Raw genomic sequence first — 27,809 nt, 5'->3', positions numbered from 1 at the left:
TGACGCGTATTTCCTGTGAGAAGACCTTGAATAGTTAGAACTATAGTGCTTTCATGATTCTTTGACCTTGACCTTGTAGTTTTACCCACTTTTATGAGAACTTGCACCATGGCCACATCTTATGAACTGTTAGTGCTACCTAGGGCTTTCATATTTCACAGGTGAATTTCTTGTGACAAGACCTTCCCTTGGGTACCAACAGTTTTTACTTTTTTATCCCTTGACCTTTGAGTTTGACCTACCTTTGAACAAAGGTCTTCCTCCAGAGAATGAGATGCATTCATTTCTTTTGGAGTGCCAACAACTGTGTGGTCTTATTCCTATCCAAAATTATAATTATTATTTAATTAAAACAGGGACTGTTACCAATTCTCCAAAGGCCATATTGTGTGAATTACATCTTGTCAACATAAAAAAAAAAATCACAAATTCTAAGGGAGACAACTCTAACAACAACTTGAAATCGTTTACATAGATGACAGCTCAACAACATCATAGAAGTTCTCCAGAAGTACTTAGATGTACTTTCATCATCAGACACACACATTGGAATTCCGTAATAGTTCAGCATAAGATAGAAATTGATTGATGAAACATCTTTCAAACAAAAATCCAGGAAAATTCCACCGAGTATGAACATAGAAGTTAAAAACCATCTCCAAAGTCTGATAGATGCAGGACTCACCAGGAATTCCAAATCACCTTGGTCAAGCAATGTAATACTATGCAGACAGAAAGGAAAATCTTAAAGAATGTGCATCGACTATAGAGAATTGAATAACAGAACTATAAAGGATTCCTATGCGTTACCAAGGACTGATGAAATCTTAGAAGCTCTCTAACAACAAGTTCTTTACCATACTAGATATGTAGAGTGGCTATCACCAGAAAGAGGTCTTTGAGAAACACAAGGAGTGGACAGCTTTCACAGTCGATCCCCTTGGTTTTTATGAGTTTATCCGCAGATGCCATTCGGTCTCTGTAATGCTCCGGCAACTTACCAAAGATTCATGGAGGAAGCATTTGATAGACTGCATCTCAAAATTTGCTATATCTATCTGGATATCATTATAATACGTATTTTCCAACACATTTGAAGAGCATCTTGAAGGACTAAAACAAATATTTCAGAAGTTCCGACAGATCAACTTGAAATTATCTCCAAACAGATGTGATTCTGCAAGAAAAAAAGTCAAATATGTTGGGCATATTGCTTCAGAAAATAGAATTGAACCTGACCCAGAAAAGATACAGAAAGTTAAATACTGCCCAACACCTATTAATCATGATCAATTTAGACAATTTTTATATCAATACGAAATTCCACAGAAAATTCACAGTGATCAAGGAGCGCCGTTTGAAGGAAAAGTGATTGAAGAACTATGTAATAATATTATGAACATCCAGGAGTCCAGAACTATACACCTTACCAAAACCAATGGGTAATGGACTCTGTGAAAGGTTTAAAAGGGCACTTCTGCAAATGTTAAGGACTTTGAACATTGACCAAAAGGCAGACTGGAAATCCCAGATCAGACCATTAGTCCATGCCAAAAACTGTATGAAGCAAGAATCAAGTCAACATTCACCGTTTTTTTCTTAATGTTTGGCAGATTACCAATAGATATTGCTTTCAACATCCCAACATCTTCTTCTTCTTATTCCAAATATGTAGAATTATTAAAAACTAATTTAAAAGAAGCTTATCAATTAGCAACAGCAGCAAACCAAAACCCTCACGAAAGACAGTTCTAAGCGTAACTACGATTTAAAAGTTAGATCTGGTATTTTAAGTTCTGGTAAAGATTACAGATTTTGATGGAAAGCATAAACTAGCTGATAAATGGGAATCAACGCCATACATCATATTATATACAATTTTTATGGAATAAGAGAGAGAGAATTAAACGCAATGCACTCATAAGGCCAATAAATGATGGTGGTCTTGGTTTAATCGATATCAAATACAAACTTAAAAGCGTAAAAGTCGGATGGATCAAAAGACTATACAATAAAAACTCCACGCTTAGAAATGCTTTAGATAACGCATTAAAAAAGTTATGGAATAAACTTTGAATATCCGTTACGTAGTAATATCATAAATCTGATCCAATGTATCATCGATGCAAGTTTGGTCGATATAAGACTTAAACGTAGTTACCTGGAAATGTTTGTTTGTTTGTTTTTTGTTGTTTAACGTCCCTCTCGAGAATTTTTCACTCATATGGAGACGCCACCACTTGCCGGTGGAGAGCTGCAAATTTTGTCCTATGCTCGGCACTTACGGCCATTGAGCAGTGAGGGGTCTTTTTCGTGCCAACACCTACTGCGACACGGGACCTCGGTTTATATGGTCTCATCCGAAGGACCGGTCTCCACGTCCCACAGTGGGATTCGAACCCGCGACGTAAGGATCAACTCCTTACCTCGCGACTCTAGAGCAGACGCTCTAACCACTGCGCCAGGCGGGCGACCTGGAAATGAGACCTGTTCTAAAAACTTTTACCTGCTCAAAAAACATTAACCTGGCACGCCCCCCCCCCCCACGCGTTCAACGCTACTTTTTCTTGAGTATGTATTTTGCTATAGTAATTTTTATGCCCTCGTATCGAAGATTCGGGGGAATATAGTTTTTGCCTTGTCCGTCCGTCTGTCTGTCTGTTTGTCCGCAAAAACTTTAACCTTGCCCAGAACTTTTGATTGGTGGGAGCTATGACTTTCATATTTCACTTGTGTATTCCTTGTGACAGGATCTTTCTTTGGGTACCATCATACAGTGTATTTGACCTCTTGACCTTGACCTTGGTGTTTGACCCACTTTTGTAAAAGAGGGTGTTGCAGAAACTTGTGATTATTCCCTATATCGAGAAGGACATTTAAATACCCACGACGCATGAAAAGTTATCTCTAAATATACTAGTAGATAATGCTACGTAGATGGCTTTATTTATACGGAGGGTATGTCCAGCTTGTTATAACGTTGTTTTACGATTTCATGCATAGTTTTTCCTATCTTGTTGATTTATCCGACTTTAAATAAAAAATATCCTATCCTATAGACTGGCAACCTGATAGTAAACTTTTTTTCACATCTATGGTCACTATCGCTATATTGCACGTGAAAAGTTAGAACGATAAAATGCACAATTAATGGCAAGTGCATCTCGCACATCATTTTGAAAGATCTGCTATAGACAGCATGCGTTAATATTTATTCATATGTATATAAAAATGTGTCCAATAATCACGCTGTTGATGCAATATCCAAAAAAAATCCATTGAGTCATTTCAATTTAGTTGTTTCAAGTCAAATCTGAGCAACTAATTAACAGAACAATAATGAAACGAAATAAGTATGAAAAAATTAAATTATTTAAAATGATAGTACTTTATATTTTAAGACATCGCCACTAAATGTATGTCATATTTGATTTAGATCACAATATCAAGGAAAGCAATTTAATTCTGCATGCATTTACTCATTAACTTTACGACATATCTCCCTCTCTCTCTCTTTCTCTCTCAAGAGAGATGTTACATTGTACTTCCATTATTTAAGAAGAAAAATATGTATATACCAGCCATTCCAGGATTCGAACCCATTCTCAGGTAAAAAGAATCTTCGCGAAGAGCTCACACGCTTTACCACTAGACCAGCTCCGACACTGAAATATCATGTGCTATTTCATGTGCACATTTTCCATTTCGGATTGATAATAATTTTATTCGATTTTTGTGATTTTCAAAAATATGCCTCTTTGAAACAAAAATCGGAAACGGCAGTTTTGAAGAAAAATCCTGTCTCTTTATGCGTATATCAAATTCATTCTGTTTCAAGAAGGCAATTTTTCAGAACAATGGGGATTCCCTATTTGAAAAACAGAAAACTTGACTTATTTTGCTAAGTGGCTTATTTACACTTCATTTAATGGCAAATCTATGTATTTTGTTTTTTATATACATTTATATGAATCTTCGATCTTTGCCACGTGTAATAGGTAATTGTAATAGCTAATCACCTAAGTGTTGAAAAATATTGCAATTGTGCATAGAAGCATAAATGTAAAAATGAAAGTTAATTATTGCTCAAAAAGACCCTAATTCTTAGTTTTATTAATATCACGATTTTGAGTTACTAGCTGTACTTCGCTGAGGGATGTACATTCTTAAGGATACATAAAGGTTTCCTATGGTCCGAATTCATATAGCGTGTAATTCCTGTTATCAAAGATAACACAAAAAGTATATATCATTTGAAAGCTTGTTAATTAAATGCACTATCTAAATGTACTACCTAATTATCTTCTTTTAAATTTGCACTTTGGGTACTCTAAATATTTTTGAATCTGCTAATACATGTAACAGTTTTCAAATATTTTCACGGATATGTTAAAAATTAAAATTCCAACTTCCTGACCAAAGATACAGTCAATTTTCCTAATGTGTAAAGATGAATATTTATTGCCCTTGATATTCCGACTGCTTGATCCACTCATCAGGCCACACTTTATAAACTGACTCTTCAAAGGATGATTACTTCTCCCAGCAGACCTCTGCCTATAATTATTTCTTTGCACTCGGTACTCTAAACTGCAATCAAACCTTTAGATATCAGTTTATTTCTACTCAATAAAACCTTCAGTATCCAACACCCTGAAGAACTTAGTCTAAACTGGAATAAGAAATGCCTTTTCTACCGGTTAAAAAATTCAATAAAATATTCCAGTCTGTATTCATTACAAAGAGAGTTTTATTTGATAACATTTCTTTCTCAGTTTTATCATTTTATGAAATAATAATAGCAGGAAATAAGCCTTCTACAGTAGAGTGCCGATAGATATTGCTGTGAGATATGGTCTATTGATCCTAGGATAATTGTTAGTAACACAGCGCCAGGAAGTAAACGCAAACAATAAAATAGGAAACATTGTCAAATTAATGGTTTATTACCGATTTCTGGAATACACAAACAGTGAACTACACATGAAGGGTAACCGAATCTCGAGAGCTTTGTCTGCTTAAAAAAATACTTTATATAGATTGCAGTAAACAGAAAAAACACATAAGTTTGAAAAGGAAAAAAACTTTTATACATGCATGTGGATTTCATAATGACTTTGTAAAACATTGCCTTATCTTTAAAGCTTGTTATTCCGAAATCTAAGGAACTTTTCTTTAAAACTACATATTTTTACATATACAATACATAAATTCCTCCTAAAAACATTATATAATGTTCCTATTTCTAAGTTAATACTTGAACAAATGATAATCAGAGCAAGATTTAAATGACTCGCAAAGTCTACTGTAATCTAAGTAGGAAGTCAAGCATTTAAATTTTTTACTTTACCAAGCGGTGATCCTAGGTTCTTCACAATTAGAGATGACGACACTTAAAATACGGCTATACTTTCTATACAGGGAACCAGAACTTTTTCAAATCTAAGACATAAAGCCCCCAATTACCGTCATTAACTCCATACCAGGAAAAATCATTTATTCACAACACGTATTCGGGTCTCAAAGGAATAAAAAACTGAAACGTTTCCTCGATTTTAATTGTTTATAACAACTTTGAAATTCTCAATGGTTAATTCAATGCATATAAAAACAAAATTTCAAGCTCGTGTCTGAACATTTGCTACCAAGCCAAGACACAGGTGCTTGTGGACAGGACCCCCCCCCCCCAATTAATATACAACCCGGGTCCAAGGATATTTTAATCTGTCTTCTTTCTTAAATTATTCATCTGGCACACATTTACTTTACAATACATTGCGTATTTTAGACTTGATATCCAAAAGGGGTCCAATGTATACAAACCGAGGTGACTTACCTTCTCTATTTTGTAATACAGCGGGTATGATTTTTTTAAAAATAAATTTCCATGTGAAAAACATTGTAAATGTGTGCTAGAAGAAAAATTTATGAAAGAAGACAATTAAATAAATATCCGTAGACTCGGGGTGTATATTGTAGAAAGTAGGGGGGGGGGGGGGCTGCTCCTGTCCACAAGCACCTTGAGCCAAGGTCCAAGTCAATGTCCTACCGGTTTGCAATCATAATTGTTTACGTTCAGACATCATTTCATTGGTATATATGATGTTCACACGAGTCTATCCCCGTGTTAGCATATTGACGATATCTAGCAAGACTCTGAAGCCAGCAATGAAAGTTGATTCTCTGACTTTCGCTGAACCAATTGCTTGCAAATGCCGTGGCAACAAGCATGTGGACATCGTGTTCATACTGGTTTCCACAGCGTGCGTACTGCTCGTATGAACGTTTGACAGCCGCAAAAATTTTGTCGCTGTCCACATACGACGGTTTCTTCAGCAGAAATCTAGCGATGAGTAAAGACAATTTGGCTACTGTTTGCGGAGTGTAACCATAGTCATAGTCCGGGTCAAACTCGGAATACTGGACTTCGAGAATTTCGTTTCGCTTCTGCTGTAGCTCGTCCTTAGTTTTCCTGTACTCTCTTTCAAGGACACGGTTTTTGGACTCGGAGATTTGCATATCTCTTTTCAAAGACTTCAACTGAAATTCCAAAGACGAAATCTTTGCAAGAAGTCCCGAAAGTTCCAAAGAGGTAGCTTCATTTTCTAGTGATATTGCCGCTAAAGATTTTTGCATGTAAGAATCGTAGTTTTCATCCTTCAAAGAAGCTGAAATTCCCTCGCAGGTCAATTGATGGTTCGCAAGTTCTGACCGACTCACCATCTCGGAACACCCTGCGCACTTTACAGGTGTATATCCACATACTTTTAAATGTGATTTCAACCGTTCTAATTTTACAATTAACTTGCATCCACGTTCGCTGTTATCACACATGACATCAAAACCATTCACAAGATTGCGAAGACATAGTACCGGTTTTACGTCCTGCAGAACCATAGTGCTTCTGCACTCAGGACACGAATTCACTCGCGGTTTACTCATCCAAGTCTCGAGGCAACAGAAGCAAAAAGTATGTCCACAAGGCGTCAACACAGCATCCTCTATTACAGAACTGCATATTCCACATATTAAATTGGGGTCCACCGACCCAATAAAACGATGTGTACTGAAACCCATCGTAAAAGTTCCTCTCAAACCTCTTATCTTATACACTTACTGCTGGGAAATGCTAACTTTGTTGAGTGTCATTTTCTCACATATAAAATCAAACAAAAGTTCATCAAGTTGTGGACAGATTCTCACTCGGCGGTCTTCGAGTTTTGTGGTATGTAATTTGATGTTACTCGTCCGACGCTCTTTTCCGACTGGGCTTACTCTCCGTGGCGCAAGGTACCGTGTATTGACGCTCAAAATCGATACTACAATAGATCATGAGATAGGACCCTCTAAATTGACACATCTCATCGTATTCGCTTATCATCCACAATAATTAATATCCCTGCATGAAAAAATACTTCCATTACCTGAAAAAAATATTGCTTATAAATTAGCAAGTCTTTATTTGGAAAGTCTTGTCTGATAACGACTTGATTTTCTTCTTTCCTGCTGTGTCAAAGGAGATTAAGTTCATTACGAAAATAAGTTTAAAATGACAGAGCAAATACACAGAAATAGTTCATTTAAGTGGGAGTCACGCTTCAAATGACAGTGTACTTCTGATCTCAACATCAAGACCTCGGCTTATTCCAAATGCTTATAGTTTAGTGCTTTTAATTCCATTTCCTGTGTGCAAATTTTGCCGACTGCATTAATGATTAGCTTCAAGCTATTGTCTTTAATGTCCTCGTCTTAATAAAATACACAAATTTTGCAGAGATGAATTTCATTTACTTCTGGAGAATATTTTATAGGGGAAAGTAAACAATCATGCGAATCGTGTCTTGATGTGGAATATTTCAAATATTCCGAGTATGTTTTAGATAAAATACACTCAAAACAAGTGGTAATTTTAACAGACTTTAAATTCATATTTCCAATATTAGAAAAAAGGACTGGCAATAGTCTTATTTAAAAGCAAGAAAATATGCAGAGTCCTTTCAAACGTTTTTTTTTTCCTCACTTAATGAGTTCAATTCAAGCCAGAGACATTTACAAATTTAATTTTTGTGTGTGGGCGATGGGGGGGGGGGGGTTAATGGGTAAATGCATTGTAGTTTGCAAATACATTAATTTTAAGTTTAAACAAGTTTTTGATGTTCACTATAGTAATACATCAAACATATATCAAGGTTAACGTCTCATGTGTTGTACATGGTGAGGGTGCATTCTAAGTTATTCTTCCCAAGAGAACCTGTTGATTGGAATTCACCGCAACAAAACCTGAAAGTTACGTTAATTAAGCAAACGCCATATGGCCATTCTGAATAATTCACCGATAATAGTGCATCAGAACCGCAGAGGCATCGGCGAGTGATTTTCGATAGATCAGGTGACCTTTGATCCGGGAACAGTTCCGATAATCCAAGGATTTCTCCGAGTCTCTTACAGCATACCCGCTATAATGATATACATAATTCACAGCGACCGCCTGTCAGGTTATGCCACTCGTGATATCGAGTCTTTATAACGATTGATCTGAATCTCTGCTTACAACACATTAAATGCCTACTCGTATTGTAATTTCAAAAGCAATGAAAGAAAAAGTGAGCAAGCTCACATACCCCACGCTCCCCCAAAACTCGACAATGTAACACATAGTGAATGGCACAGTGCATTTTAAATACACAGTATAATTCAAAAAGGGGCATTACTTGCAAAAAATCATCACATCAAAACTTCTTGCATACAAGGACATTCAAATCATTGTATGTTACAAATTTAATTGGGCTGAAGTTTCTAGATAAATAATGGAATCAAAATTTCTTGGTAATATACAAATCTATACATTATGTCTGAAATACCTACAAAGTTTCAGGAAATTCAGTGCAGGAGTTATGCTGACAAAGTGTTATTTAAATTCCTCAGTGATTTCGATTTGTTAATGAGTGTAAGTCCATGTCCAACACATGACAACTTACACCTTTAAATAATTGATGGAAACAAAATTATGATGTAGTCATATGAATTTGTTTATATACTGTGCTTATGAAATTATTTAAGGTAAAGCACCAATTTGAGGGGGGGGGGGGGACTATCCAAGATTCAAGATTTTGTGTGTGTGTTAAATCATTAATATTTTGATCTCAAAATCAATAGGGGTCTTTTAAGGTCATAAAATATTTCACATAAAATGTCATTACAAAGGCTGATTCCAGTGGATATCCTTATTACCTAGCTGGAAAGTTTCTTCAATAATAGGCAAAACTCTTAGGGCAAAAATAATGGAATCGGAATTTCCTGGTAATATGCACATCTAAACACTGTGTCCTAAATATCTGCAAAGTTTGATGAAATTCTGTGTGGCGGTTTAAGAGGAGTTGCGCTGACAAACTGTTCATCTCTATATTCAAGATAGGGCCAAAAATCTAAGTTGAAAAGTGCCGAAATTCCCAGAAAAATAAAGGAATCAGAATTTCCTGGTAATATGCACATCTACACATCGTGTCCTAAATATCTGCAAAGTCTGACGAAATTCTGTTCAGCGGTTTAGGAGGAGTTGTGCTGACAAACTGTTCATCTCTATATTCAAGATATGACCAAAAATCTAAGTTGAAAGTGCCGAATTTCCCAGAAAAAATAATGGAATCGGAATTTCCTGGTAATATGCACATCTACACATTGTGTCCTAAATATCTGCAAAGTTTGACGAAATTCTGTGCAGCGGTTTAGTAGGAGTTGCGCTGACAAACTGTTCATCTCTATATTCAAGATATGGCCAAAAATCTAAGTTGAAAAGTGCCGAATTTCCCAGAAAAAAAAAGGAATTGGAATTTCCTGGTAATATGCACATCTACACATCGTGTCCTAAATATATGCAAAGTTTGTCGAAATTCTGTGCAGCGGTTTAGGAGGAGTTGCGCTGACAAAAAAAACAGGACAGACGGACTGACTGACTGATTGACGGACGGGTCAAAAACATTATACCCCCCGCAACTAGTTGCGTGGGGTATAAAAACATGACCCCTCATACATGAAAATTATGCACCATGCAAAATATAAATTATTTCGTTATTAAATATAAATTATTTATTGATTTGTGAAAATATTACTCATCGTGGCAAACAACGACCAAAAATGCAAGATCCTCTCCAACCGGAGAGAAGGTACAATGAATATGCGAATGAAAGCTACATGCGGACTCAGATTGGATATTACACAAAATTTAAATGTTTAATGATAGACTTAATGATAAAGCCCGTCTCTTTGCTTAAATTTTGATCGAAATTCTTGGCACACACATACCAAGATTACATTCAGTTAGTCCTTTATTAATATTCTTCCTTTCAGGATAAAAGTTGCTGTGGATATTGTGACTTAACTGAGCCACAGTAAACTGAATATCGGCAGCTAAAAGCTACTGTTTTCCCAGTAACTTAAAGCAATATGAGCTGCATCTTTGATGTTGGAAATTTCTGTGGCAAAATTGTAATTAACAATTTCAACGACAGAAAAAAAAGAACATTTATAAACTTTTGGTATTTCTAATTTGCGATGGAAGAACTATTTAGAAGCTTTGATTGAAGCAAAATTACATTCTTGTCGTCTTCTACCTATTGTATTGATTTCTTATACATATATAATGCTATACATTCTATTGTAAAGAAACCTTCCTTCTGAAAAAAAAATACTTTATATTAGTCTAATTGATCATAAAGGTTTAAATTATATACATATTTATCATAACAGCACATTTTAACAGCAAAATTAAAATTCTTAAAAATGCAGCTCATATTGCTATAAATTATAATGACTGAATAATTCCTAGCTCTCGGACTGCCTGAGATCTAACGTAGAAATCAACCAATTTTACATCTCAATCTGACATTGGTTTGTTAAGTTCACATTTCTGTCAATTATTACAGAAAATAACCATATGGATATTTTTGAATTCATAACCGTTTTCTTTGCTGCCTAGGGGAAGGGGATGTTAATTTCTTTTTATAGTTAGAAAATTTGCAAGAGAAAATATTTCCACCTGGGTTATTTTTTTGTTTTTTTTTCATACCTAGTTATTTTATCATATACAAAATTCACACATTTAGTCACAATAAAAGCAACATCTTTAAAATAATCTTACAATGTACATCTCTCAGAAAAAAGTTTCCAATGGTTTGTTTACACATTTATTCGCTCTGTAATTTTATAATGAATAAAAATGTCAATATTCACTATTACAGGAAATCAAACTAAAAGCTTGCCTAAAAGGCAGTGCAACTTACAAATTATAAATAAGAATACAAGTAAATCTCAAATAGTATAAAAATACAGTCATCATCTCTCACATCTTGTTTTACTCAAAGCATGTTATCAAAGTAAGAAATCAGTAAGGTTATGCCTTAATATGAATCTCTCTGAATCTCCACAAATCTGTGGGTTGTGTAATTGATTGTTTACATACTTTCAGTTATTTATCTTTGGATCACATATACATGTACATGCTATACACCATTCCTTTTTGACCACTCAGACAGTTGGTAGATGTATACTTATTTAAACATTCCATGTGGCTCAAAGAAAATACTTTATTATTGGTAAGGAGAATACGGGTAAAATGCAATCTGATGCAAAATTGCAGGCAAATCCTTCCAAATGCATTTTCCATGCCAGTATGGTCAAACATTGCTTATAATTATTTGGGATGTACCTACCGAGGTACTTAAAAATGCTAACATTATCACTTATCCAAAATGTACGTGTATACTAGAGTGACTGTAAATAACCCCTCATTTCACCTTTAACCCCTCTGAAAAGTGAGAGGAAGGTGTAAAAAAAAAAAATTATTTACCAGAAAACTTCTAAAAAAAATTTAAGAAATAAAACTTTCTTAACCTGTTAATGGAATACAGAGACCTTATTATAAAACTTGTTCACTTTTTAGTCTCATTTATTTACACATATAAGGAATTGGTCCTGCAGCCCTTTGTCGCTTTCTGGCCTCCATTCCGGAGAAAAACTCTCGAATGTCCTCCTCTCTTACAACCTAATGAAATCAGTTTTAGCATTATATATGTAAATTACTAAAATTATGTTAAGAACGGTTCCTTGTCTACTAAGAATAAATCTTATTTCAACTTATAATAGTTCAACATTTTCTTTATGTTTAATATTTAATTCATACTTCAATAAATTAATTTTCAAACACAATCATTTTATTTGACATGTATATTCTTTTTTTCTTTATATTATATTCATGTTTACAATTTTACATTCAATCAAGTCATATACATGTACAGTAAAACTTTTAGTATGAACACATATGTACATAGTGAACTTATGCATATAGGAAACATTTTTGGGATTCCCTGCAAAATTCTTAATAACTCTTTCTTAAATTTTATGTTTACAACAAACTCTGTTTGCTATATATACTTCAACAAATTCTTTATATGTATATAATGGATATAGCAAAGTAAAGTCATAGGTCCCCAACACTTTGCTATAATTGAGTTTTACTGTACATGAATAATACTGTATATCACAGAAAATAGAGAGGTCTAGAAATCCCTCCTTTCTGGGGTTATAGGTAAAGACAAATATAATCTATAATCTTACCTTTCCATTTTCTGCAAACTTTTTCAAATAATCTGTTAGCTCTGACTTCAAATCATTAAAGCCTGAAAAATATAAGAAGCAATTTTGTTTAAATGCATGATTATATAAATTTTCCTTCTGCGAGGAAAAAGAAATTCTTCTGTGTTCAGTAATCCTACAAAATCTTGAACAAATGCATATATTTTTAAGATCTATTTTTATCAAATTTGTGAAAAAACAAACAAGTAAAAACAAATTCTAGTAAACACTAACCGTGAAGAACCTCGACTTGTTGAACCCTGTTCATGGAGGATAAAGCCTGGAGTCCTTTATCATACTGAGAGGAGGAAACAGCCTTGTCTCTGCCTCGCTGTTCATAGTTATGTACAGTGTCAGATTCATCAGTCAGAAATTCTAGGCCTTTTTCTTTGTACATTACCTATGAATGAAGATAGCAGTATTAGTATGATTACATTACCTTTCATATCAAGTTTTCATCTGCTTTTCACAACCTCCAAATTCATACATTGTTATTGTATTTATTGCTAGCATAAAACATAAAAAATAACTAGAAATGTAGCTTTAGTACACTAAAACATTTCTTCCCATCAAATTAAAAAATAAGTTAATTAAAAGGCTTCAGTAAAACTGAGGTTATTTGATCAGGGCTATTCAAGGAAAAAATGGGGGTGGGGATGGGAAGGCACTTTTATTTTTTACTCCACAACCCATACATTTTTAATTACCATCTCTCCCACCCCCCATCAAATTAAAAATGCTTTTGATACAACCATCCATCTAAATTCAAAGAACATTGTGTCTTTTAGCATTTAGTCACACACACACACACACACACACACACACACACACACACGTCATATATATTCATATCTCATCTTCTTCCTTTTACTCTGTACATGTATGTGGTATAAAGTAAAATATTTGACTTGCAAACTCTATAGCCATGCTCTAAAATGTTCATTATCAGATACGTTTATTTCTACTTTCGATTTAAAATAAAACAATCTTTCTGATTGTTTCTAATATCATTCAATTTACCAATGTAATCATGTTTGACTGGAGCACTCCAAAAAACAAAGAATCCGTGTCCCAATCCACCACTGTCATTACATTCATGGTCCATAGCTTTTAGAGTTATCTGCCCTTGTTTCTGGTATGTTTGATACTACTTTCACTTTCAATGTAAACACACTTTACAACTGTTTAGGGCAAGTGTTTGATAAAAAAATATCATTATTTACTGATTTACACAAATTGAAAGGAAAGAAGTACTTTGCAGTTGATTATTTTTGAGGGTACATGTAAATACAACCACCATCTAACAAAAAATCAAGTGGGGACAACCACCCATACAAATTTAATTCCTCCAGCCCCCACTACCCATATAAAAATATATATGAAGTGCTAACCAACCCTCTCATACATTTTTTCCTGGAATAGCCCTTGAAAAAACAAGAGGCCCATGGGCCACATCGCTCACCTGAGCACATTGGCTAGGCAAAAGCACAAATCAGTTCAGTATTGAAAAGACCGGGGGAGGGGGGGGGGGGGGCTTGAATTTTAAACTACCTGATGATGCTTCCATGTCAAAGTAACAAATGGCTTTGTTGTACTTGAGAAGATTTTAAAAAAAAATTCCCATATATTCCTTTGTAAAAATTTGATCCCCCATTGTGGCTCCTCCCTATCCCAGGGGTCATCATTTGAACAAACTTGAATCTACACTACCTGAGGATGCTTCCATATCAATATGACTAAACATAGCTTTTCTGTTCTTGAGAAGAAATATTTCTTCTTTATGTTCTTATGTTAAACTTTCCATTCCCCATTGGGCCCCACCCTACCCCTGCGGGTCATCATTTGAACAAAATTGAATCTACACTACCTGAGGATGCTTCCATATCAAAATGACTAATCATGGTTTGCAGTTCTTCAGAAGAAGATATTTTCCTTTATATTTCTATGTAGAACTTTGATCCTCCATTGTGGCCCCGCCCTACCCCGGGGGGTCATGGTTTGAACAAATTTGAATCTACACTACCTGAGGATGCTTCCATATAAATATGACTCATCATGGCTTTGCTGTTCTTGAGAAGGAGATTTTTAAAAATTTTTCCTGTATATTTCTATGTAAAACTTTGATCCTCCATTGTGGCCCCGCCCTACCCCCAGGGGTCATGGTTTGAACAAATTTGAATCTACACTACCTGAGGATGCTTCCACATGAATATGACTCATCATGGCTTTGCTGTTCTCGAGAAGAAGATTTTAAAAGATTTTTCCTATATATTTCTATGTGAAACTTTGATCCTACATTGTGGCCCCGCCCTACCCCCAGGGGTCATGATTTGAACAAATTTGAATTTACACTACCTGAGGATGCTTCCACATAAATATGACTCATCATGGCTTTGCTGTTCTTGAGAAGAAGATTTTTAAAGATTTTTCCTATATATTTCTATGTAAAACTTTGATCCTCCATTGTGGCCCCGCCCTACCCCCGGGGGTCATGATTTGAACAAACTTGAATCTACACTACCTAAGGATGCTTCCACATGAGTTTCATCTTTCCTGGCCCTATGGTTCTTGAGAAGAAGATTTTTAAATGATGCCATTATTTTTTCAGTAATTCCTAATTATCTCCCCTTGAAAGAGAGCGTGGCCCTTCATTTGAACAAACTTGAATCCCCTTTACCCAAGGATACTTTGTGGCAAGTTTGGTTGAAATTGGCCCAGTGGTTCTTGAGAAGAAGTCAAAAATGTGAAAAGTTTACAGACAGACAGACGGACGCCGGACAAAATGTGATCAGAAAAGCTCACTTGAGCTTTCAGCTCAGGTGAGCTAAAAACTGATCATTTACCAGACAATCTGCACATTTACAGAGCTTTTTCCTCCAGCCATCCTGCCAAAATGTACCACAGTCCTTAAAAGTTACATCTCTCTTCTGTATATCTTTCAGGAGACAGTATATGTCATTTTGTGTGCTTTCACTTGTTCCCTAAAAAATTATGCCAGTGCTGTTTCATAAAATCAATTTTCCCAATACTTTTCTCGTATAATAAATCATACAGGTATTGATATTTTGTATACCGTTTTACTTTAAATACAGAACAGCAGTAATACTTGAAGTAAAATTCGACCAATCATTTATTTTCTTTAGAGTTCAGTAAACCAAGTGTTACTATGTATATACCTGATGACAGCTATTATCTGCTTTGTTTTCTTGTTTGTTTGGAGAAGTTTCCTCTACATTAGCCTCTGCAGATGTATCCTCTGTCACCAAACACTGTGTATCTGAAAATGATCATAAAGTACACTGAATATTAAATTCTTTATAAAGGGACAAAGTCTTTTTCATCAACATGTCTTCTGTTTCAGAAAGTTCTGAAACATCATTAATTCCTTTAAGATGTTGTCTCTTCTTTTTCAAGAACGATGTCATCCTTCAAAACTGTTTTTAATGAGTAATAGTAATAGCATCTGATTATGTATCTTATTGATAAAGGTATGTTGTAGAGGTTATATGGTGACATACATGATTAAGAAACAGTCAGACAAGTTTTTGTCCAAAAAATTATTCATTTTCTCTTAGTGTAAATGATTTTTCATTTTTATGATTAGCCTTGTTTAAGCCCTACCTAGACTCTGTACAGAGTAAGCCCATAAGAAGTCATGTTTCTTCATGCAATCTGCACACACCACCTCAGTATAGCTCTCGCTGGAAGGCAGACTATCAAGACCCAAATGCTGTGAAAATTCAACAGAAAAAAAATCAATTTGGTGGTAGACACATCTAGTATTTATAGGTATCACCGGTATTTTATATTTTAAAAATTTAATGTTTAAGTAAACATACTTCTGCTGGACAAACCCATGCATCTATTTTAAATGTCATTTATTTCAAGGCTGTGTCAAGAATTTACTTGTATTGTTCAGGCCAAACTTTGAAGCTCTGTACCCTGAGTGTATAGCTAAAACCTTAAAGGGCTATGATTTACAAGAAAATTCAATATACATGTGGAGATTTCTTAATATCTGAATTGAAATTTGCATTTCTTAAAGAAAAAAATTCTGTATACATATATGTATTACAATGTAAAACTCCCTGAATCCCCAACTGACTCCAACCTAGCCCCAGGGGCAATAATTTGAAGCTGCCTCATACTGATTCTATTGTTCTGATTTTTTTTCTGTTTAATCAGTTAAAATTGATCCTCTACTATGGATGGGTGGTGCCAAGTCTAAAGTATCTAGCCAGGAACCTCTAGCCTCTGGAGTAGGCCCAATCCTAGCCACCAAGATCTTAACAAATGTCTTGAGTCTGCATTTTATCAGGGATGCTTGAATGTAAGTAACAATTACATGTACATGTATTTATTAATGCCCCTTATAAGAGGAATGAACCTTCATTTGAGCACACTTAAATTTTCCTATCAACAGTGTTTCCTACTATGTTTGATTGAAATTAGCAGTGAAGCATTTCTAGAGAATCATCAGAAATATGAAAAGTTAACAGATGAATTTTCATCAGGAAAGTTCACTTGAGCCTTTGGTTCAGATGAGCTTTAAATTGCACTATAAGGGAGTGTAATAAAAAGGTACTGGGAAACAAAAGTCAAGTGTCAGAATGATACTTAAAGAGGTTGGAGGGTTGTGGCCATTTTTAGACTATATTGATCTCCTTTAGAAGAAGAGCTCCATACGAAGATATAGAAAATAATCAAATTATAAAAATAATTTTTTTTGAAATTTTTCTTTGCCAAATGATAGTTGACAGCTTAAGATATCATATCTAAAAAAATAAGTTAAATCTGGTGGTTAATTTGTGGTTAATTTGTTGACCCCCCAGCCTCCTTAAATAAGAAATTTTTAAATTTGAATTTTTCTTCCATTACTTACTCTTCCATGATACCAGTCCTCACAAATCACACACTGAATCATCTCATCTTCAATCTGAAACAATGTTGAAGTTCAACTATACAACAGTTTTGCTTCAGCAGTTAATTCAATGAAAACTGTGCACCACATATTGCATCATAAAGGTACATGATGTGCTGATTGTTATGCATGCTAATAATCACATGATCCATATACCGGACTTCAAGTACATTTATTTTGATGATAAAATAATTTAATTCTGGTTGTAATGCTCCATTGAATTGGATAAAAAAATTTACTTTAAATCATAACAAGAGGCCCATGGGCCACATCACTCACCTGAGCACATTGGCTAGGCAAAAGCACAAAAGCACAAATCAGTTCAGTATTGAAAGGGTTACCGGGGGGGAGGGGGGGATACCTGATGATGCTTCCATGTCAATATAACAAATGGCTTTGTTGTACTTGAGTAAATTTTGAAAAATTTTTCCCATATAATCCTTTGTAAAAATTTGATCCCCCATTGTGGCTCCTCCCTATCCCAGAGGTCAATATTTGAAAATTTGAATCTACACTACCTGAGGATGCTTCCATTTCAATATGACTAAACATAGCTTTTCTGTTCTTGAGAAGAAATATTTTTTCTGCATGTTCTTATGTAAAACTTTCAATCCCCCATTGGGCCCCACCCTACCCCAGGGGTCATCATTTGAACGAATTTGAATTTACACTATCTGAGGATGCTTCCATATCAAAATGACTAAACATGATTTTCAGTTCTTGAGAAGAGGATATTTTCCTATATGTTCCTATGTAAAATTTTCGACCCCCCATTGTGGCCCATCCCTATCCCCGGGGGGTCATCATTTTAACAAACTTGAATTTACACTACCTGAGGATGCTTCCATATCAAAATGACTAATCATGGCTTTACAGTTCTTCATCAGAAGATATTTACCTATATATTTCTATTTAAGACTTTGATCCTCCATTGTGGCCCCGCCCTACCCCAGGGGGTCATGATTTGAACAATCTTGAATTTACACAACCTGAGGATACTTCCAAATAAATATGATCAATCAGGGCTTTGCTGTTCCTGAGAAGAAGATTTTTTAAAGATTTTTCCTATATATTTCTATGTAAAACTTTGATCCTCCATTGTGGCCCTGCCCTACCCTCGGGGGTCATGATTTGAACAAACTTGAATCTTCACTACTTGAGGATGCTTCCATATAAATATGACTAATCAGGGCTTTGCTGTTCTTGAGAAGAAGATTTTTTAAAGATTTTTCCTATACATTTCTATGTAAAACTTTGATCCTCCATTGTGGCCCTGCCCTACCCTCGGGGGTCATGATTTGAACAAACTTGAATCTTCACTACTTGAGGATGCTTCCATATAAATATGACTCATCATGGCTTTGCTGTTCTTGAGAAGAAGATTTTTAAAGGTTTTTCCTATTTATTTCTATGTAAAACTTTGATCCTCAATTGTGGCCCCGCCCTACCCCCGGGTGTCATGATTTGAACAAACTTGAATCTACACTACCTGAGGATGCTTTCATATAAATATGACCAATTAGGGCTTTGCTGTTCTTGAGAAGAAGATTTTTAAAGATTTTTCCTATATATTTCTATTTAAAATTTGATCCTCCATTGTGGCCCCGCCCTACCCCCGGGGGTCATGATTTGAACAAATTTGAATTTTTACTACCTGAGCATGCTTCTATATAAATATGACTCATCATGGCTTTGCTGTTCTTGAGAAGAAGATTTTTAAAGGTTTTTCCTATATATTTCTATGTAAAACTTTGATCCTCCATTGTGGCCCCACCCTACCCCCGGGGGTCATGATTTGAACAAACTTGAATCTACACTACCTGAGAATGCTTCCACATGAGTTTCATCTTCCCTGGCTCTGTTGTTCTTGACAAGAAGATTTTTAAAAGATGCTATTAATTTTTCACTAATTCTTTATTATCTCCCCTTGAAAGAGGGCATGGCCCTTCATTTGAACAAACCTGAATCCCCTTCACCCAAGGATACTTTGTGGCAAGTTTGGTTGAAATCGGCTCAGTGGTTCTTGAGAAGAAGATGAAAATGTGAAAAGTTTACGACAACAACGACGCCGACGCCGACAGACAACGGACAAATTTTGATCAGAAAAGCTCACTTGAGCCTTTGGCTCAGGTGAGCTAAAAACTGTGTCGCCTACATCACTATGACTTGCGTCAAAAGTGTATTGATCCGCTTGACGTTACATTAAAATTTTTAACAATTTGTAGTCATTTTTAAGGAAAAATCATCTTAATTACTTACACTAAATGAACGAAAATTATATAATAAGGAATGAATTTAATAGCTAACCAATTTATATGATATAAACTGGGTTGGAACAATTTACGTTTTTTTTATAAACCGTTTCTTTGTTTATAAAGCATATGATCCCCTATTATGGCCTCATCCTAGCCCTAGGGGTCATGATTTGAACAAACTTGAATCTACACTACCTGAGGATGCTTCCATATACGGTAAATATGACATCATGGCTTTGCTACGCCTGAGAAGATTTTTAAAGAGATATTTCCCATATATTCCTGTGTATAACTCTGATCCCCTGCTGTGGCCCTACCCAATACCTGGGGGTCATGATTTGAACAAACTTCAATCTACACAATGTAATGAAGCTTTCACTTGTTTCATTTTTTCTGGCCCTGTGGTTCTTGCTAAGATTTTTAAAAGATACCATTAAATTTACACTAATTCTTAATTATCTCCCCTTGAAAGAGGGTGTAGCCCTTCATGTGAACAAACTTGAAACCCCTTTACCCAAGGTGGCAAGTTTGGTTGAAATTGGCCCAATGGTTCTGGAGAAGAAGGTGAAAATGTGAAAAGTTTACACTGACAACAACACTATGGACAAATTTTGATCAGAAAAGCTCATTTGAGCTTTTGGCTCAGGTGAACTAAAAATGTAATTGCAATTATTTCCCTTGTGTTATTCAAACTTCAACCATTTTGTTTCAGGGATTCACAAATTATGAAAACTTCCATCTTAATAAGATTTGACAATGTTATCCTATACATGTATGTAATTTCATTAGGAATAACAAGAAAGAAATAACAATCTTATAATTCTGAATTTTATTTGTATATATTTCCTCATCTATAGTATTAGGATAGTATGGAAAGCATTTTTCACTATTTGGTGACAGATATTTAGGAAGAAATTGTTTTTTAATCTCTAAATCAGCTGACCAAGTTTGATGACCCTTGGCCTCAAGGTGTGAAAGGTAAGACCCCGACAGGAAAATGCTGACAGACATACAGACAGGTCAGGATGCCATATCATAATTTGTGCCATCAAAAGATGAACACATAAAAGTCAGGACCACTAAGAGCATATGAGGTCTAAAATATAAATGAATGACTTGGTACAGACTGCTGAACCATTCACTTAATCAAATAAGTTAAAAGATGTATAGTCAACTTTGAAAATACCTCATCTTCTGGATCGGGGTAGGGTCGATGACAAGTACAGTAAAGTCCCTTAAAGTTCTGATTGTAAGCATTTTCTGAATTTGTAGCATCTTTCTCCTGCATTCATAAATAAAATGCACTCTTAAGATTAAGTGTTTCACAAATGTATTTTATGCACAAGTTACTGTACACATCTTTAATTTGCATCTGAGATATTAGTTGCAATAATGTAGCCCTCTCTGATTTTTTTCATCTGTTTTCACTTTTCAGCAAAAAAAAAAAATTGGAGAGGGGTACATTATTGCAGTTACTGAGACATATATAAAGAGTTTTGCAACCTTCTTTAACTCACATATACTGTAAATCACTTTTTGCTCGTGATAACTTTAATTCAGCGTAATTAAATGCTACTTTCTGCTTGCCAAAATTTCAATCTTGCGTATATTAGTATTATAAAAGATTATATAGAACAATGACTGAAATTCGTGAAAATTTTGTTTCATTTATAAATACCAAATAACAATCTCCTGAAAATAAAGCGTTAAGAAAATTAAGTGATCTACAGTATTTCTCACCACAAATTATTTACTTCATTGTACATTTACACACAAAAATTAGTCGTGGACTAGCATGTAGATTTCAAACTGACAAATCACAAATTAAAGTTGTAGCGAATAAAAGTTGGTATACAGTATTAGTTGAAATGAGAATTTCAATCAAACAAAACTTACAGAATATAACTTGCACTTTGTTCCTGGAAATTTGCTGTTTCCACAATCACAACGGAAATTCCTGGTAATAAATATATACATTAAAGTATATTTACAGAGTAAACTAGATATCATTGAAATGGTGAACATCTCAAAGGACCCCACTTTAATAGAGGACATTAGGATGAAAGAGAATTGCAAAGGATTGTATTTGGAGAAGACCATTTTGTTCTCAGAAAAGTTAAGGAGGAAACTAGTAATATGTCCATAGGACATGAATGCCCAGCCGAGGGTATATTAGTAATGCAACATGAAAATTTGTATTAGTATATGAAATTTGATGAAAATATCTTGAATAGTTTCTTTAAAATTGAAATTGAAATCTAAAATGTTGGATATAGATGATAAATTCTTGCCAAATTATGTATAAGTGCATAAACTTACAAAAATATATCTTATAATAAATGGTTTCTTTAAAATTAAGCAAAATGTAAATCTAAGAAAAGTGAGGTCAAGGTCACAGGAAAGTTCAAGGTCAAATGTTTTTGATGCAGTTGAATACTTCTCACAAATATGTATCAGCATATTTAAGTTTAATAAAAATATTTTGAATGGTTTATTTAAAACTGAGCTAAACACTAATTTAAAATAAATGAAGTTAAGGTCAAAGGAAAGTTCAAGGTCAAAAAATGTTGATGCAGTTGAAAAGGTTACATCAGTATGTATTAGCATATGAAGTTTGATAAAAATATTATGAATGTTTTCTTTATAACTGAGTTAAACACAAATTGAGAAAAGTGAGGTCAAGGTCAAAGGAAAGGTCAAGGTCAAAAAATATTGATGTTGTTGAATATCTTACATCAGTATGTATCAGCATATGAAGTTTGACACTAATTTAAGAAGAGTGAGGTCAAGGTCAAAGGAATGGTCAAGGTCAAAAAATGTTGATGCAGTTGAATAGCTCTCATCAGTATGTATTAACATATGAAGTTTGATAACATTGTATTGAATGGTACCTTTAAAACTGAGCTAAACACTAATCTAAGAAAAGTGAGGTCAAAGGAAAGGTCAAGGTAAAAAAATATTGATGCAGTTGAAAAGCTCTCATCAGTATGTATCAGCATTAGGGCTGTCACAAGTACCCGAAATAACTGAGAACCGCGGTCCAAGTTGTTCAGTTCAGTTCCGGTTCTATTTTTCCGGATTTCGGTTTGGGTCTGGTTTATATATTAGAGTCTGTTCAATACAAAAAATGGCGTCGAAATCAAAGGAATGATGACGATAACAGTGATAAATAAACATCACAGCTGAAATTTACTTCATTCCATGACAAAACACTTGTCACAGAAGTATTAGATAATTATCAAAACGAGCAGGAATGGTCAGGTTGTGGCTAATAGTAGGCCAAGTCACTGATGTCTAGATGTTCACATGGTTAAGACTTGTTTTCAATGTAAATTTAATGTAACAAATAAAGATTTTTCAAGTTAAATTCATGAAATTAAGGTTTAAAATAGATGTAAATAACTGACCCGAAAAACCTGAAACTGAACCGAAAATTTACAGAACCAACCCGACCCGAAAAATTTTGGAACCGTGACAGCCCTAATCAGCATATGAAGTTTTACACAATTCAAGAAAAGTGAGGTCAAGGTCAAATGAAAGGTCAAGGTTAAAAAATGTTGATGCAGTTGAATAGCTTCTATCAGTATGTAACAACATATGAAGTTTGATTACACTACCTTGAATGGTATCTTTAAAACTGAGCTAAACACTAATTTAAGAAAAGTGAGGTCAAGGTCAAATGAAAGGTCAAGGGCAAAAAATGTTGATGCAGTTGCATAGCTCTCATCAATATCTATCAGCATATGAAGTTTGATAAAAATATCTTGGATAGTTTCTTTGAAACTGAGCTTTGAACAGAGCTAAACGCAAAGTGTGACGGAAGGACAGATGGAAGGATGGAAGACGACATGACAAACACTATATGCCCCGGCCATATTCATGGCGGGGCATAAAAATAGCTCTTTCCAGAGTACTTAGGGAAATATCGGCTGCTAGAAAATATTAAAGAAGTAATTTATTCACTTCAATGTGTTTAAAAATGCAGTAGAAAAAAATGAATTGAGAAAAATTGGTCTTAAAACATTAAATAGTAATTTAAAGTATGAAACAAATATCACAGTTCAAAACTAGAAGTATGTCCATAGGACATGAATGCTCCATCTAGGGTTCATTACTGATGCAACATAATAAGGATGACTGCACTTAAGGACATTAGAAAGACCCCCTGGCCGAAATTGAATTTGAGAATTTTTATGACCATTTACAGTGCCTAACCTGTGTAAAACCATTTTTGTATCAATAAAATGCACAGATGACAAGATCCACCATGCATACCATGGCAAATATGCCATCACATCTTGTATACGGTTACAACTTAGTCTTATCCTTGTAGTCTTAATGGGTTTTTTTTACATTTGCAATTATTTATTTGCACATAAATCACTGTTTGGATTTGGCACAAAAAAGTTCATGTATGAAGTTAACTCTCGTTTATGAGACTTTTTTTTTTCAGAATGTAATTTGATATTTCTGTATTATATAATTCATATCTATATCATAGAAAAATTCATAATTATTTGGCGTGATAAAGTTATTTTTTATGTAGTTTCTAACTTAGCCATCTATGTGCAACATTCCGTAATTTGTAAAATCAACTCGTTCTAAAATAAATTCAATTGATGTTACCTAGTCAAACAAAGAAATAAAAGATACAAGTACAACTTGCCTACTAGAAAACATTAAGATATCAAAAATATATTGCATAATGCAAGAATTCAAAAAAAAAAAACATTTGAGCTTTTTTAGAGTGTAAGGGGAATTTTTTACTCATCAAAACAGGAAAATGAGATAAGCAAGGGAAATTTTCTCTTGGGGAAAAATACTGAATATTGGTACATGTAGTACATATGACCTAGATTAATCACTGCTTTCGCTAGGTATAGATGTAGGTTTCCACTATGCCCAGCGGTCTCATGTCAGACACAATAAATCATGCCACAGCCCGCTTTATGTCTGCTGCTCTCGATGAGGAATTAGAGTACCGGTATTTTGATAATGATGGTAGATTAGCTTGTATTGTTTTCTGGGTAACAGAGCTTTTCTTCTGTGTAGTGTCATCAAAATTTTGTGTTATGTTCGGATGATGTCTCTTTTAATGTACATGCATATTTGCTGTATTTCCATTGTACAGGACCAAGTTGTTACAGTGATGACATGCCATTTTTTTTGTCAGTAAATCTCTTCGAGTCTTTTTCATAAACTGGAAATCCGAAATAAGTCCAAACGTTAGACTTTTTCAGTCAGAGTCTCCAAGGAGACCAAAGAGTTTTCACATATTGCCTTTTTTCATAACACTAGTTTCGGGCTTACTTTCAGAGAACTGTGCATTCTCATTGGCTAAAAACTGAATATAACTTTTGAAGTAAAGTATAACATAAATAAGCGTTTTCTTGATCGATATTGCCGCTCACTTATTGATATGTGCATCAGATTCATTAAAGATCATGAAGTTTATCAATATCTCGATATATATCATCCAACTCTAATTGTCAACATAAAAAACTTTCAAATTTACCGTTTAGAATATAATTCAAACAGCTCATGCCCTTCATGACATTCAAGACTGCAAGCCAAACACACTCCTGCTGGACTTTCTGGGGCACAGGTTGCACAAGCATACAAAGCCTGTCGGGATACATAACCCTATAATGAAAGGTTTTATATAATAAAACATGATTGCTATGTTTTACAAATCATAATCAGGTCCAGTCCAAAGACTTTTTCTACCTACATAGCTATAATTAACACTTTAACAGCTACCTAGGTATTTAAATCTACTAAAAGTAGCTACTTCTACCTTTTTTTACCTGTCTTTAAAAATGGAAATAATAATAATTAAGGCACATCTTTAAAACAGGTCAGACTTATTGTTTATCATGTGCATTTGCATGGCAAAATTCTGGGTGTAAATTTTAAATTTTTATAAGAGTGGTGATTAGAGAGGAATGTATGAATAATCATTCAAAAACCTTTTATCTAAGGATGCACGAAGGTCAATTTAAAAATTAATACAGATTTTTAAGACAGTTTAGGCTGGAACTGGATGTAGCTATGGATGCATAATTGGTAAGTTAGAAAGTACTCATTTTTTGGCCAAAATTTTTGTCATCTTCATCGTCAGTGCGACTGTATCAAGAAATTCGCCATATTGCAATGATCCCACATTCGGCCATGAAATGCATGTATTGTAAAGCAAGCAATAAAAAAAAAAAAAGATAAGTGTAGGTATTAATAGCTAGGTAGCTATAAATAGCTATATAGATAGAATAGTCTTTGAACTAGCTGCAGAACTTTAGCTCTCTGGCTGAGAAAATTTGGACAGACAAATCAAAGCGCTACAGATCCAAATATTGTAAAAACCTTCAATTTACAGTGCCATTTTTTGTCACATGTTTAGGATATTATTTCTTGTATTAAATGAGTAACCACCAAAAGCAATCTTGTTTGTTTGTTTGTTGGGTTTTTTTTTTTTTTTTGCCTTTCAATGGTCCCAAATAGCACTATGTTGTCTTGGAATGTCAGTTTCAAAAATTTCGCATTCCAACATCCATGCTGAGGTCATGCTGTTTGGGACCATTGAAAGGTAAATTAAGTTACAAGATTGGGAGTAAAATATATGGTTATTTAATGGGTACCATGCTTTCACAACGCATATAATACCAGAAATAATACCCAAAGCATGTGACAAAAAGAGTGATGCTGTAAATCCAAAGTTTTTATAATTCTTGGATCTGTAGCTCTCTGGTTTGTCTGTCTTGAATTTTCATAGTTCTGAAGCCATCTTTGATCTGGACTTGATACTAGCTGAGAAAAATCTCTTCATTTAACCTAAAATGAAAACTCATATTTAACTCAACTAAACAGCTAAACACTTAAATGTATACAATATAAATTGCTAGAGACTCTAAACAAGAATTCATATTTAACTCCACTAAACACTTAAATATATACAATATATATGGTTACAAACTCTAAATAATACTACTAGTACTTTACTTTAATCAGAGACATAAACACTAGTCAGCAGATTTTCACACACTAAAGTCCTAATTCAAAGACAACACTTACAAGTGGATAAGTGCAGTTCTGATCATCACTGTCTCCCAGTACCGCATTAGCCTCTTCCTCTAATTCAACTTCCTCTTTTAAGACGTCAACCATTGATAAAACATCTTCGCTTGATTTCTCTACTGGCGCCAAACTTTCGTCCATATTGTTTGTTGACTAATGAAAAGAAACCCGAACCCGAGAGTTATCATGACACATCGAACCCGATTATTATTTTTTTATTTTATGTTTATTTATCAGTTTTGTTAGTTTATTTGTTCGTGGGGAAAGCATCGAAGTTTTCTTAACAAGATTTGATACGTATAATGAAGGAGGGGGGGGGGGGTAAAGAAAAATAAAGAAAAATATTCACCATTGATTTTGAAATTTGGCTGACGGAGGCGTGATAATCAGTTCACAAAATTCAATTTACATGTATTTCGAGAAGGGGGGGGGGTTAGAAAACTTAATTAAATGACAAAAAAAACATTCTTGGAGTTACTAATAATTGTAATAGGAAAAGTTTTATCAATATTTCATAATTTTAGCACAGGTGCTTGGGGACGGGACCCCCCCCCCCCCCCAGTGTTCCGTATCCCAAGGGTCCTTTGACTTTTTTTTTTAAATAAATATTTTTCTATGACAGATTCACAAAGTCTTACAACTGAAAAATCCAAACTATAATCTTAAACTAGCCTTTTATAGAAATTCATACTCTCTGATACTAAAAGATTTTAGTATTAGAGAGTGTGTATTTTTTTTTCAGCTGTAATACTTTGTGCATGTGTCATCGAAAAATATTTTATTCAAAAAAAGCAAAGAACCCTTGGGGTACGGAACATGGGGGGGGAGGGGTCCCGTCCCCAAGCATCTGTGAATTTTAGGGTGCCGACTAATACTAAAGTCTGTTAAAATTTAACATTATATACTACATATATTTGTATTACCACGTCACA

The 27,809-nt window shown here is 34.4% G+C and overlaps 2 protein-coding genes across 2 annotated transcripts; both read right to left on the bottom strand.

Moving 5' to 3' along the window:
• Positions 1–5,707: 5,707 nt before the first annotated feature.
• Positions 5,708–7,475, bottom strand: LOC133183522 (E3 ubiquitin-protein ligase PDZRN3-B-like). Its single transcript, XM_061318471.1, has one exon. It carries the CDS (start codon positions 7,075–7,077, stop codon positions 6,088–6,090), a length of 990 nt encoding a protein of 329 aa, XP_061174455.1. The 5' UTR covers positions 7,078–7,475; the 3' UTR covers positions 5,708–6,087.
• A 2,634-nt stretch (positions 7,476–10,109) lies between these two features.
• Positions 10,110–27,033, bottom strand: LOC133182119 (putative E3 ubiquitin-protein ligase UBR7). The gene is made up of 11 exons (XM_061316845.1): positions 26,875–27,033; positions 25,322–25,449; positions 21,703–21,763; positions 20,993–21,088; positions 17,513–17,566; positions 16,252–16,360; positions 15,807–15,907; positions 15,474–15,611; positions 12,865–13,030; positions 12,613–12,674; positions 10,110–12,040 (listed from the first exon to the last, which is right to left on the bottom strand). Exons 1-11 carry the CDS (start codon positions 27,016–27,018, stop codon positions 11,945–11,947), a joined length of 1,155 nt encoding a protein of 384 aa, XP_061172829.1. The 5' UTR covers positions 27,019–27,033; the 3' UTR covers positions 10,110–11,944.
• Between the last annotated feature and the right edge of the window lie 776 nt (positions 27,034–27,809).

This window comes from Saccostrea echinata, unplaced genomic scaffold (assembly GCF_033153115.1).
Source record: "Saccostrea echinata isolate AGI-Se365-2 ecotype Australia unplaced genomic scaffold, CSIRO_AGI_Sech_v1 ptg000009l, whole genome shotgun sequence".
In the NCBI taxonomy this organism is placed as follows: Eukaryota; Metazoa; Mollusca; class Bivalvia; order Ostreida; family Ostreidae; genus Saccostrea; species Saccostrea echinata.
This window is presented reverse-complemented; position numbering and strand designations above follow the sequence as displayed.

Excerpts from the sequence above, each read along its gene's own strand:
- LOC133183522 (XM_061318471.1), bottom strand. The coding sequence starts at position 7,077 with ATGGGTTTCAGTACACATCGTTTTATTGGGTCGGTGGACCCCAATTTA.
- LOC133182119 (XM_061316845.1), bottom strand. The coding sequence starts at position 27,018 with ATGGACGAAAGTTTGGCGCCAGTAGAGAAATCAAGCGAAGATGTTTTA. Across the intron at positions 12,675-12,864 it reads ACAAGTCGAGGTTCTTCACG|GCTTTAATGATTTGAAGTCA; the intron begins GTTAGTGTTTAC and ends TATATTTTTCAG. Across the intron at positions 12,041-12,612 it reads AGTTTGCAGAAAATGGAAAG|GTTGTAAGAGAGGAGGACAT; the intron begins GTAAGATTATAG and ends TGATTTCATTAG.